Raw genomic sequence first — 14,413 nt, forward strand, 5'->3', positions numbered from 1 at the left:
CTGGGGAGTGGGAGCTGCGGAGGTAGCTGGGGGTAGCTGCGGAGCCCCATGCTTCCACAGAGGCTGGTCTGGGCTGGGGACGTCCTCAGCTCTGTCCAGCCTGGGGACGTCCGGTGGGCACCTCTAGGGGTCACTTGAGCCTCAACTCTGAACTGAGGTTTCTTTTGGGGTCTGAAGCCTTAAGAGCTAGGAAGGGGCGAGAGGCTCCCCATGAGAAGCCGAGAGCAGGGAGGGGCTGCTTCCAGACAATTCCTGGAGCTTACCCACACGGCACCCACTGTCCCTGTCACCTGGGTCCATGGCTGGAGGAGGCCTTGTTCCTGGGAGGCGCGCTACCCGGCTCCGAGGCTGGGGCTGAGGCTGCCCGCCGGCCGAGGCGCTTCTGGTTGCGGTGGAGCAGCTGGCACTGGGCACCCCGGGGGCAGGTGCCCCTGCGAGAGAAGTCAGGGCACAGCAGCGTGTGCTTCTTCTTGCACTGTGGGAGGGAAGAGGGTCAGCGGGGTGAGCCCAGAGTGGCCTGCGCCCCCTCCTATCCACACCCCTTGAGCAATCAGCACGGTGAGGGCGCCACCCTGGTGGTGCCAGCACTGCCTGGTGGGCCCTGGGCCTGGACTGAAGACAGGGACCAGGCTGGCCTAGGGGTCTCGCTCAGCTGCCATGGGGATTCCTGACTGCAGCCCACCCATCCTAGCAGAAGACGGGGACAGAGGCTCAGTGCCCGGGGGACCTCACTGCATGGGGTTTAGGCTTCAAGCCCAGGGGTGCCCAGGTCAGCTGAGGCCAGCGGCACACCCGATCCACCACACCTGTCATGGTGGCTAATTATACCCACTGTGGGGCGCGCCATCCAGCAGGTGCTTGGTGCAACACGAGGCCTCAGCTCTGCCCACCAGGGCCACAGGGAACCACGGAGCTCTGCCCACGGCCTGCCTTTCCTTGGCCCATCTGCTTCCGGGGGTGGGAGCTTGAGGGAGTGATAGGCCCCTTTACAGGCCTGCCATGCACCCATATCCTGCCTGAGGCCGTTCCAGGGGAGGGGTCGTCAGATCTCCACCAGCCCCTCATGCTGGACCAGGCAACGGGAGACACAGTCCCAGACAAGAACCACTGTAGAGTGCCCACCAATCCTACCCAGAGCTCAGTTTAAAACCAGCCTGGGGGGGATCCCTGGGTGGTGCAGCAGTTTGGCGCCTGCCTTTGGCCTAGGGCGTGATCCTGGAGACTTGGGATCGAGTCCCACGTCGGGCTCCGGGTGCATGGAGCCTGCTTCTTCGTCTGCCTATGTCTCTGCCCCTCACTCCCTCTCTCTCTGTGTGTGTGTGACTATCATAAATAAATAAAAATTAAAAAAAATAAATAAATAAAACCAGCCTGGGTGCTGCAGCGCTCACACCCAATACTGGGGCTGTGCACCAGCTGAACCACTTCTCACCAAGCCCCGAAACCTCCCTCCTGGGAACTTGTCCCCAGAGTCCCAATCTTGGTCCTGTTCCCAGCACCCAGGACAAAGAGCCTGGCTGAGGACCCCATGGGGCATGTGCCCCTTCTTGGAGCAGAATCTGGGCACTGGCCCCATTTGTGGCCTTACACCTGCCCCCCTCGCTGTCACCAGGAGGCTAGAAGCTCCTCACACTGGTGCATGGGGGCTGGTGTGGAAACAGCAGGGCCAACTGGGCAGGCAGCAGGACCCCTGAACACCCACTGCACCCCCACACCAGACCCACCCCTGCCCCCGAGAGAAGGCTAATGCTTGCTCACGTGCTCAATTGCCTATGCCCTCCACATGGGGTTGAAGCCTCGTGGGGCCCACCCACAGAGGTACTGAGGCACCGCGGCAAGCGTGGGCCGTGGGCCCAGTGGGTAGGGTCTTGCTGGGGAAGGAGGGCAGTTTGCGTGGGTGGAGAGGGCCTGGCACTGGACAAGAGGAGACCCGCTGCCAGCAGGATCCTCCAACAGCCAGGTCCCCGGATGCCAAGCACATGCTGAGAGACGGAGGCGGGTGCCTGGACCTGTGCTGTCCCGAGCCAAGGCGGGAACACAGGTTTAGTGAAGACGGGAGAGAGTGAAAGGCCACAGTGAGGTTTCCTCCCCGATTGCATGTTGAAACATGAGACAGAGTAACTAAAATTCATTTCATCTGTTCTGTTTTTACTCTTTTAAGGTGGCTACTAGAACACTTGAAATCTCACACGGGGTTCGAGTCTGGCAGGTCTTCCTACTGGACGGTGCTGCTCTGAACTAGAACAGCCAACATCTGGGGTCAGATGTAAAGAGGACCTCGAATCATCCAGGAACTGACGAGGCAGCACAATGATGGCCCACGTCTGCTCGGAAGCACACGGGACACAAACAGAGTCTCCCAATTCCAAAGGCCTGTCATCTTCACGTAGACCCGACCCGCTAAGGAAAGGGCAAAGCCAAACCACCAAACAGAAGCCCCAGGAAATCCCTGAAAGGCCCAGAAATTAAGAAAGATACTACTAATTGCCGGGTCAAATAGGAAACAATGGTGAGAAGCGCTGGGGCTCTGTTAGCTGGGGGGGGGGCACTCTGCATTTGGGGGGAGCAGCAGGATGACCCACGCTCAGCACTCAGCAGAGGGAAGGAAATACAAGGTAAGAACAGAAATAAAATGAAGTAACAAAAGAACAGCAAAAACCAAAAGGGCAAAGAGTCGGTTCGTGGAAGAGATTAATAACTTTGTCCAATACGATGAATCAGAGAGAAGAGGGACACAGCAGCATTAGAACGGATGTGCCCTGACGGTCCATGCCGCAGAGAAACGGCCCCAGCGTGACATCACCAACAAACTTTATGCCAGTGAACCTGAAAACACGGATGGAACTGACAAGTTCCAGAAACCCTGTCAGGAGAGAAACAGAACCCGAGTGAATGTTTCCAGGACCACAAGTGAATGGGAGTCAGAGTGAGCGCAGCCCAGGGTCTTACTGTGGGTTCTCCCAGAGGTCCAAGGAGCCCACCGTGCGGGAACCGGTGCACGGCCCGGGGCAGAGTGGGCGCTCCTCAAGCCCGTTTGCAGGCTGGAGCAACCCTGAGGGCAGCACCCGAGCAGGTGAGATCACTGAGCAACACTTGGCCGTCCTCACGCATGCCTGGGGATTCGGGCGTAGAGTACCGCAGGACTAGGCTGGCTTTACCTCAGGAGTGGGGAGGGTCAACGAGCAGAAATCGGCTCATTGACAGACCACACGGTGGAATCGTATAATCACTTCATTAGATACGAAAAGTGTTTAATAAATTCAGCACTAATTCAAAGTTTAGCAGATTACTGATTGAACTACCTTAGTTTAAGATAAAGGGTTTATTTAAAAAAAAAAAAAGATTTATTTATTTTAGAGAGAGTACACTGGGGGAGGGACAGAGGGAGAGGGAGACAGAGGGTCTCAAGCAGACACCCCCTCCCCAGCACAGAGCCTGATGCAGGGCTCGATCCATGACCCCGAGATCATGACCTGAGACCACATCAAGAGTTGGGACACTCAACCCACTGAGCCACCCAGGCGCCCCAGTATAAAGAGTTTCTTAAAAGAACCTTCCAGAAAGCATCATTCACCCCGGGGGAAAGGCAAGAAGCCCACAACCATCACTAGTTAGCGCCGAGGCAGCAAAGAGAAAGAAAACACATCTGTGTTCCAAGGAGGGAAAGTGGCCCTTATCTGCAAAATACCTGTTTATGTAGGAAGTCCGAGAGTCGGAGAGTCTGGGTTCACTGTAACCATCACTAATACAGTTTAGCTGGGCTCCTGGAGACAACGTCAGTATAAAGAATTGCATGTCTACCAATGAACAGTGAAAAAATACAATCTGAAAATGTTATTTATAATAATAATAAAAAAGACAGCAACAAGTCTCACAAAGACAAAGCACTTCAGTGAGTGGCGTCGAGAAGTGGCCTGTGTGACCGGAGCCAGATGCCTGCTCTTGGGCAGGAAGACGGGACCAAGTCTCACCGAACAGAGACACTATTTAGGACAATTTTAATCAAATTTCCAACTTTTTTTGTTTTACTTACACTGGATCTACAATAGAGCTCTGGAAGGCGAGGGAGCAGGGGTGGTGACAGCGGCGGTGAGAAGGATGAGGGGAGGGAACACTAGCCAGGCCACAGGCCCGGCTCTAGGTACACAGGGGGAGCCGAGGGCCCCACCTCAGGGGAGCCGCTTGCAGCCCCGCGGGTCCCGGGCTTTCCACTGCAAGGCACCCTGACCTCACACCAGACACCTGGAACAAAGGAGACAGGCCCACGTGGGAAGGGCCAGCCCACGGGGCTTCTGGAAAGTGGCGAGAGTTTGCCTACAAGACACAAGGGTGCCCGCTGTAAGCAAAGACCAGTAAAACCATTTCCATTATAATCAAGAACTTCTGTTCTTCAAAATAAACCATGAAGAAGATATTTGCCACTTCTAGGACTGACAAAAGGCTAATGTCCAGAATATCTGATGTATTTTTCTGTTCATACTTATATTTCATACTTTATAAATTTCCTGTGAATCAGCAAAAAAAAAACCAATCCAGTGGAAAACTGCTCCCACTTGCACCTAAGAAGACCAACAGAACCCCAAGTGTTTTTCAGAAGGAAAGGTCCAAAAGGTTTAAACACAGGGAAGGCGTTTGGCCTCCCTGAGCCGTGAGTCCAGTAAAGGCAAATTAAAAAATACAGTGAAGTAACTTCTTGTCCTGCAACTGTTCAAAGAGGAAAAAGGATGTTGAATGTCACCACCAAGTGCTGTCAAGAAAACCAGTCCACAAGTGTGAACAGGCATAAGCCACCTGGAAACTGTCTCCAGAGTGCACCACGGCTGACAGCCTCCCTCCAGACCCGTGGCCTGCGCCTTGCTGAAGACACACGCTAAAGCCCTGATCCCCACAGGCCACCCATGGAGCCTGTGACACAGACGGTTCCCCAAGATGCCAGCCTGCCCCCCATGAAGCACCTCCCAGAGAGGGGAGGCCAGGCCCAACCGCGATGCCCACCTGTGCTTGCCCCCAGAGCCAATGGGGCTCCCAGGGCCCTTTCCCACTGGCGGCCTGCTCCAGGCCAGGCACTCTGTGTCTCCACAGCGCTCTCCCTTGGTCAAAATTTTCCATCTAGCTCATCTACAGTAGCCTCCAATGCAGGTGCCATGCCGCCTGTCCCTTCTGGGGGCCGGGTCCCACTTCTATTGCCAGCAACACAAGTGGGGTGGTTCACCAAGGTCCCCAGTGACTCACCAACTGCCTCCCCACCCTCCCACATCAAAGCTACCCCTTGCGCACCTTGGAGATGGTCCCGGATCCCCTCTCTCTCTGTCCCTCCTCTGACTATGCCCAACCACTCTCCCTCTGAACATCCCCGAAGCCACCCATCCTCGTCCCTTCCTGCAGTCACTTGGGTCAAGGCCTCACAGTCACTCATTCCAAAATGCTAATAACCATATCCAATGGCTACCCCAGAACAGAAAACGGAAATTAGTGGGAAACTGGACAGAGTGCAGACAGACCCTGGAGTCAGGCTGGCAGGAATGTGCCATGCTACTCTCCCTCTTTTCAGTAAATCCACAATTATTACAAACAATAAGTTTATCAAACACAGGAAATGTCACAGCACAGGATTCTCTGTGCTGGGCCCTAAATAGTGAATAAGCACCCAGAGGAGGCAGCAGAGGCAGGTAGCTGGGGGCACTGGGTGCTACACATGTGACAACCACAGGAAGGTTCTCTAAGAGACCTAGGGACCAATGTAGAAGTGGGTCCCTGGGACTTCCTTCTGCTTTATCATTCCTGACTTGGGGCTGAAGAAGCAACCTGGATGTGTCAACAGGTGCAGATAGAGGGTAGTCCAGCCAGCAAGAAGCCTCAAAACACTGTGACCCCACCCTACTCAGGCTAGCAAAGACTGGGTGGGGAGACCTGGCCCCCAGCATCCCTCCCTGCCTTGCTAGGGTGGTGCCACAGTAGGTCCTGAAGAAGCAGGACCTTCCCCTTCCAATCAGGGACTACCACCCACCCAAGAGGACTAGGGAAGCCGTTCCTCAGGTGTCAGTGGAGGCCAAGTGGGAGACCTGGATGTGGACCTCCACCTGGCAAGGATGAGACACCCATGGTATCACAGAAAACCAGCTGAAAAAGATGGTTTAAATAAGATCCAGACCCTCAAACACAACAGTCAAAATGTCCAGGTTTCAATAAAAAATGACTCATCATACTAGAAAAAGGTAAGACCCTGGGTAGCCCCGATGGCTCAGCGGTTTGGCGCCACCTGCAGCCAGGGGTGTGATCCTGAAGACCCGGGATCGAGTCCCACATTGGGCTCCCTGCATGGAGCCTGCTTCTCCCTCTGTCTGTGTTTCTGCCTCTCTCTGTGTCTATGAATAAATAAATAAAATCTTCTAAAAAAATTAAAAAAAAGAAAAGAAAAAGGTAAGACCTCAAACCGAATGGAATTCCAGATAATCAGTGCACGAGGCAACAGAGGTGTTGGGAGTTTTTTGACAACGATTTTAAAGGAATACCACAAATGTGTTTATTTTATTTTTAAGTAATTTCTACACCCAAAGCAGGGCTCAAACTCACAACCTTGAAATCAGGAGTTGCACACTCCACTGACCAAGCGCTCCAGGCTCCCCCATAAATGTGTTTTTTTTCCCATAAATGTGTTTTAACAAGCAATTAAAAACATGTTGGAAACAATGAAAACATAGAAAGTCTCAACTAAGAAAAAAAACATAAAGAACCAAATGGAAATTTTATAACTGAAAAGTACAATAACTGAAAACAAAACAGATAACCACCTCAGTGTATGGGCTCAACAGCAGAAGGGAGGTACAGAGGAAAGATTCTGTGAGCGGGAAGACAGAATGACAGAATTAACCAATCTGAGTGACTTTCAAACATGGAGAGTATCTCAAGGGCCTGTGGAAATGTCCCATCCATGCATCAGAGCTATAGAAGGAGAGAAGAAAGAGTACAAGAGTAATGGCTGAAAATGTCCCAAACTTGGCAAAAAAACATAACCCTACAGATTCAAGAAGTTGAGTAAACCCCAAACAGTAAAAAAGCAAAGAAATTCCCCCCCAAATGCACCAGTCAAACTTGTAAAAGCTACAAAGAATCCTCCAAACAGCCAGAGAGAAATGACACTACCTGTGGGGGGCAAAGTTCAAATGGCAGTGGATCTCTCCTTAAGCACCGCTGGGGCCAGTGCTCAAAGGGAAGACCTATCAGCTCAGAAACCCACAGTCAGTAAAAAATATCCTTCAAGAATGTGGGGAAATCCAGACATTCTTAGATGAAGGAAAACCGAGAGAATTGGTCATGAGCAGACCTGCTCTAGAAATGGCTACAGTAGGTTCTCTAGACAGTAAGGAAACAATAAAAGACAAAGCTCTGGAACAACAGAAAGGCAGACTGAGATACATGGGCAAATGTACCAGATGTTTCTTGGGTCTCCTAAATTATGTTTGATTATTGAAGCAAAAATGGTCAGGGTCTGTTGTGGTTCTAAATGTCTGTGGAAGAGATATGTAAGGCAGTTACAGATGGGTAAGGGGTAAAGACACAGAAAGGTAGCTGCGGTTTCACTCTTCACCTGTACTGGAAAATGACAACACCAGGGGTAAGCTATGGTTATACAACAGAATGCTTAGTACAACCACTAGAAAAGCTATGCAGAAATATATACACACTCAAAAGTACTAACAGATAAATCAAAACAAAATTCTAAAATTGTTCAAGTAACCCCTAAGACAGAAGTGAAAAACATCAAGAACAAAAACCAGACACTAATCAGAAGTCAAATTGCAGATGTAAGCCCTAGCATAGCAATAATTACATTAAGTGTAAATGGCCTAAATATACCAAATAAAAGATGGAGATTGGCAAAGTAAATTTTAAAACATGACCCAAATATCTGCTGTCTACAAGAAAGGTACTTCAAATATAATGCGACAGGTAAGTTGAAAGCAAAGGGATGGAAGTAAGTTATATCATGCAAATGCTGATCAAAAGATAGCAGGAATGGCCATATTAATACCACATAAAGCAGACTTAGAAGGGAAAAAATTACAGACAGGGAGGCACACTTTATAATGATAAAAAGATCAATATCTATCAAAGACAGAGCAATCTGAAATTTACATGTGCAAGATAAGAGAGCTATGAAATACATGAAGTAAAAGCTGAGAGATATGGAGAAAGAAACAAGTCCAAAATTACAGGTGGTGACTTCAAGTTCCCTCTCACAACAACTGATTGAACAACTAAATAGAAAATCAGCAAGGACAGAGAACAACTAAAAAAAAAAAAAAAAAAAGCCCTTACCCAGCAAAACCTAATCAACATTTATAAAGCATTACACTGTATGCAACAAGAGTGGAGTGTATATTTTCAAGTGCACATAGAACATATACCAAGCATATCCTGGTCCATAAAACAAAGCCCAAAAAACTTAAAATAATTAAAATCATACAGGGTATATTCTCTACCATCATAGACTCAAACTTGAAATCACTCACAGAAAGATAACAGGAAAATATCCAAACACTTGGAAATCAAACAATAATATGTGAATCAAAAAGAAAGTCTCAAAGGGAGGCAAGGAGAGACAACGAACAAAAAACAACCAAAACTAAATGAAAACATATCTCAAAATTTATAGGACCCAGCTAACTAAATTCATACATAAAAGGAAAAAAAAATTATTTTATTTTATTTTTTAATTTGTTTTAGGAAAAAAATATTTAAAAGATATTACTTATTTATTCATAAGAGACACACAGAGAGAGGCAGAGACACAGGCAGAGGGAGAAGCAGGCTCCATGCAGGGAGCCTGATGCGGGACTCGATCCCAGGACTGCAGGATCACGCACTGGGCTGAAGGCAGATGCTCAACCCCTGAGCCACCCAGGTGTCCCAAGAGGAAAAATTTTAAATCAATAGTCTAACTCCTACCTCAAGACCCTGGGGGGGGGGGGGGGGGGAGAGCAAAATAAACCTAAAGCAGTAGTAAGAAACAGAAATGATACAAGCAGAAATCAAGAAAACAAAACAAAACAAAACAAAACAAACAAACAAACAAAAAAAACAATAAGAGAAAAATCAATGAAACAAAGAGCTGGCCCTTTAAAAAGATCAATTAATATTGACAAACCTCTAGCAAAACAAACAAAGAAAAAAAGATAAAAGTCACAAATTTCCAATATCAGGAACGAAACAGAGATCACTACAGACATCAGAAGGATAATTAGGGCAAACTTCAAACAATTCTACAAACATAATTTTAACAATTTAGATGAGATGGACAAATTCATCGAGATACACAATCTACCAAAACTGACTCAAGAAGAAAGAGAAACTCCGACTAGCTCTCTATATAGTAAGGAGACTGAATCAGTAATCAGGAACCTCCCAATAGGGCAGTCCTGGTGGCACAGCGGTTTAGCACCGCCTACAGCCCAGGGTGTGATCCTGGAGACCCGGGATTGAGTCCCACATCAGGTTCTCTGCATGGGGCCTGCTTCTCCCTCTACCTGTGTCTCTGCCTCTCATTCTGTCTCTCTATGTCTCTATGAATAAATAAATAAAATCTAAAAAAAAAAAAAAGAAAGAAAAAGAAACCTCCCAATAAAGAGTATCTCAAGATCAGAGGGCTTCACTGGTGAATTCTACTGAATGTGTAAAGAAGAATGAACACCTATTCTTCTCAATTCTTCCAAAAAACTGAAGAGTAAGGAATCCTTCCTAACTCTAAATGGCCAAACTGTGAGGCTAGCCCTACCCTGATACCAAAACCAGACAAAGATACTACAAGAAAGGAACTAGAGATCAATATTCCTCATAAATATAGATGCAAAAATCATCAACAGAATACTAGAAACTGAAATCAGCAGTGGGATTTATTCTTAGAATGCAAGGATAGTCAACATATAAAAATCACCCAACATAACTGTTATTCAAGGTGGTCCACGTGACTGATTGGCCACATTAACAGAATGAGGGAAGAAGAAAACTGTGTGATCATCTCAACTGATGCAAAAAAGATTTGACAAGATTCAACACCTTTTATGATAAAGACACCAAATAAACTAGGAATAGAAAGGAACACCCTCAACAAGATAAAAATCATATGTAAAAAGCCAACAGCTAACAATCACACTCAATGGTGAAAGACTGAAAGCTTTTCCTCTGATAAAGAACCAGACAAGGATGCCCCCCTTTGCCACTTTTATTCAACATAGTACTAGAAATTTTAACGAGAACAATTAGGCTAAGTAAATATTAAAAATATATTTAAAATCTAAATTTAAAAGGAAGAAAATTATTTCTGTTAGCAGGTGACATGATCTTATATAGAGAAAACCCTAAAGAAGCCACAAAAAATTGTCAGAGCTAAGATATGTAGTCAGTAAAATTCCAATTATAAAAACAACACACACACATACACACACACAAAATAAATAAATAAATAAATAAATAAATAAATAAATAAATAAATAAAATAAAAAACAACACACACACATAAAATCAACTTATTACTACATACTTGCAACAAACAATCTAAAAAGGGAAATAAAGTTCCATTTACAATAACATAAAAAAATAGAAGACATTTACAGGAATAAATTTAACCAAGGAGGCAGAAGCCTTAGACGGTAAAAAATGTAACACACTGCTGAAATAAAAAAATGAAGGTCTAAATACATAGAAAGACATCCCATGTTCATGGACTGGAAGACTTCCTTTTATCACCCAGAGTGATCTACGGATTCAATGCAATCCCTACCAAAATTCCAAAGGCCTTTATTTATTTTTTATTTTTTAAAAGATTTCATTTACCCATTCACGAGAGACACAGAGAGGAAGGCAGAGACATAGGGAGAAGCAGGCTCCCTGCAGGGAACCCGACGCAGAACTCGATCCCAGGACCCCAGGATCACAACCCAAGCCAAAGGCAGACGCTCAACCACTGAGCCACCCAGGCATCCCTAAAAGCTTTTGGAAAGGAAAAGGAAAAGGAAAAGGAAAAGGAAAAGGAAAAGGAAAAGGAAAAGGAAAAGGAAAAGAATCCATCCTAAAATTCATATGGAATCTCAAAGGACTCTGACAAGTCAAAATAATATTGGGAAAGAAGAAAAAAAATTGAGGGATTTACATTTCCTGGTTTCAAAACTTATTATAAAGCTATTGTAATCAAAATACTTGCTTAAGGATAGACATAGAGACCCATGGAACAGAACACAGCACCTGGAAACCAACCACCATATTTATGGTGAACGGACTTTTTTTTTTTTTTTTAAGATTTTATTTATTTATTCATGAGAGACACAGAGAGAGAGGCAGAGAACAGGCAGAGGGAGACGCAGGCTCCATACAGGGAGCCCGATGCGGGACTCGATCCCAGACCCCGGGAACATGCCCTGAGCCAAAGGCAAATGCTCAACCACTGAGCCACCCAGGCGTCTGAATGGACTTTCAACAAAAGTGCCATGACCATTAGGTGGGGGAAGCACAGCCTTTTCAGCAAATGATGCTGGGCAAACTCCCCACACACAGGAGACTGATGCTGGGCCCTCATCTCATACCACGTACGAAAATGGACTTTCAAAATGGACCGAAAACCTAAACTTAAGAACTGAAAACTATTCAACTCTTATGAAAAAACATAGGGAAAAGCTTTGCTGACATTGGGTTTGACAAGTATTTCTTGGATATAAAACCCAAAGCACATGCAATAAAAAAAAAGAAGAGATCGGGATGCCTGGTGGCTCAGCGGTTGAGCATCTGACTTTAGCTCAGGGTGCGATCCTGGAGACCCGGGATCGAGTCCCACATCAGGCTCCCCGCAGGGAGCCTGCTTCTCCCTCCACCTGTGTCTCTGCCTCTCTCTCTGTGTCTCTCATGAATAAATAAAATCTTTTTTTAAAAAAAGGATAAATTTTACTTAATCAATGAAAAACTCTATGTGTCAGAATACACTGCCAAGAGAGTGAAAAGACAATGGGAGGAAAGAGTCATACATCGTGTCCTGATAAGGGTTTACTTTCCAGATCATATAAAAAAGTCTTAACAACAAAACACCCCCAAATAACCCCATTCAAAAATCGGCAAAACAGGTGGACAGACATTTCTGCAAAGAAGATGTACCAATGATCAACAAGCACATGAAAAGGTGCTGCGTCCTTAGTCTTTAGGGAGATGCAAATTGAAACAACTAGATACTCACTAGGATGCCTATTAAAAAAGGGGGAGGTAGGGCAGCCCCGGTGGCGCAGCAGTTTAGCGCCACCTGCAGCCCAGGGTGTGATCCTGGAGACCCTGGATCGAGTCCTACGTCAGGCGCTCTGTGTGGAGCCTGCTTCTCCCTCTGCCTGTATCTCTGCCTCTCTCTCTCTCTCTGTGTCTCTATGAATAAATAAATACAATCTTTTTTAAAAAATTAAAAAAAAGGGGGGGGGGAGGTGGGGGCAGCCCGGGTGGCTCAGTGGTTTAGCGCCGCCTTCAGCCCAGGATGTGACCCTGGGGTCCCGGGATCGAGTCCCGCGTCGGGCTCCCTGCATGAAGCCTGCTTCTCCCTCTGCCTGTGTCTCTGCCTCTCTCTCTCTCTCTCTCTGTGTCTCTCATGAATAAATAAAATCTTTAAAAAAAAAGGAACGGCCAATAAATGCACAGTGTTCAACCTCATTAGCTGTCAGAGAATGCAACATGAAGCCACAGTGAGCCCGCCTGCACCCCGAGAGGCTGAGGTCACCGGGGCAGGTAACGAATGACAAGCATGTGACAGAACAAAAGCGTCACTGGCTCCTGGCGCCCGGTAGTGAGGCCTACCTACAGCTGCCAGGTGACCCGGCAGCCCCGCCTACAGGGGTCTACCCCAGAGAGACAGAAGCCTGTGCACTCACCAAGATCCAGTCAGACGTCCACACACTGACCGCTGACCACCGAATGAGCACAACGTGGTCTCTGCACACACCGGAGCACCGTCCAGCCACCAAGTGGGAAGTAGGCCTGGTGCAGAATGCGACTGGATGGCCCTCAGAAACCCGTTAGACAGGCGGGACAGCTTTGCTGCAGGACTCCCGTGGGGGGCACGTCCAGAAAAACCCAGCGCACGGAGGCAGGGGTGGATCACTACGTCTGGCTGGGTGGGTGTGGGGGGAGCAGGTGGGATTGAGCACGAAGGGAGCAGGGAGGGCATGGGGTGATGGACGTGTTCCAAAACTGGATGCCGGGGGTGGCTACACAGCCCTGCCTGCGCCGTGAACCGGGTGACACTGAACTGGACCTCCCCGAGGCTGGGCTCTTTAAAACTGGCACCCAAAGCAGAGAGGAGAGAAGGGGTGTCTCATCCGCAGTTCTGGGGGACAGGGTCTACTGTGTGGAGGAAGCCAACCCAACGACAGCTAACACTTGCCCAAGGCCAGCTCAAAAGGCAGCAAATGAAGCCTTCATTGTCCCCATCCCCTCCTGCAGCAGCGACTCTCATTAGCCTAATTTTACCCAAAAAGCAGAGGTCCAGAGGGGTGAGGTAACAGGTGTGCAGTGGACCTCACGCGGTGGGGACCAGGTCAGGTGAGGTCTGAGCCCCTGCTCTGGGGCCTGAGGAGGACGGAGGAGAGTCCTTGTGGCCTTGGGACGGGGCAGGTCCAGGAACAAGGCCACAGGGGGAACGTTCTGGAAGGACCCAGCCCACAAAACGCAGGAAGGATTTCAGCTGAAGGAAGGACATCACAGGCAAAGTCAGCAGGTGATGACAGCCACGGAAACTCGGCCTGTGACCCTGAAGCCAAAGAGTGACGTCCAGAGGACACGAGAGCTTCAATGAGGCAGGGTGAGCTAGGGGACAGGAGCGGTCATGAAGGGGGCGTCCCCAGCAAGTCAGCGCATGCCAGGAGCCCCACTAGCAAGCAGAGCACCCTGCACAGGCCGTGCACTGACGTGCAGGAGATGGACGGACAGGGAGGCCCGCCGAGGCACAAGAAGAGCGCACGCTGGGCACCAGCAGGGCCATGGCCAAGGGCTGAGTGACGCCCACAGGCACACGGGCGCCCCCCAGTTCTGTACCCCCGCGGCCTGCGGCATCAGGTGGGCCAGAGTGGGAGGAGTGCCTGCCACACACATGGAGGGCCGCGGAGCGCTGACCTAGACGGTGAGCACGGCAGGCTGTGGCCCCCCATGCACAGCAGGAGCCCCAGGTCCACGGCACACACGCCTAGACGGGGAGGAAGGGGTGCCAGGAAGGAGAAGGGGGCACGCGAGACCCCCCAGGGGTAGGAAAACTAGCAGGTGACAATGCGGTCCTCCTGAGTCTCCAAGTGTCTCCTTCAACACAGGCATCACCCAGAGAGGGGACCAGCGCAGCCCCAGCTGACACCCCGTCAAGTAGCTACGGGGGGCACAGTCCTCGCTGGGACGGTGG

The 14,413-nt window shown here is 48.7% G+C and overlaps 1 protein-coding gene across 2 annotated transcripts in view; it reads right to left on the reverse strand.

Moving 5' to 3' along the window:
• Window positions 1-14,413, reverse strand: part of ZC3H3 (zinc finger CCCH-type containing 3) — an 87,533-nt gene that overhangs the window by 3,020 nt on the left and 70,100 nt on the right. For both annotated transcript variants that reach the window (XM_072774781.1, XM_072774780.1), the window contains exon 10: window positions 291-475. In XM_072774781.1, coding sequence (XP_072630882.1) covers window positions 291-475 — 185 coding nt within the window. The remainder of the gene's footprint in view (window positions 1-290; window positions 476-14,413) is intronic.

This window comes from Canis lupus, chromosome 14 (assembly GCF_048164855.1).
Source record: "Canis lupus baileyi chromosome 14, mCanLup2.hap1, whole genome shotgun sequence".
NCBI classification, from domain to species: Eukaryota; Metazoa; Chordata; class Mammalia; order Carnivora; family Canidae; genus Canis; species Canis lupus.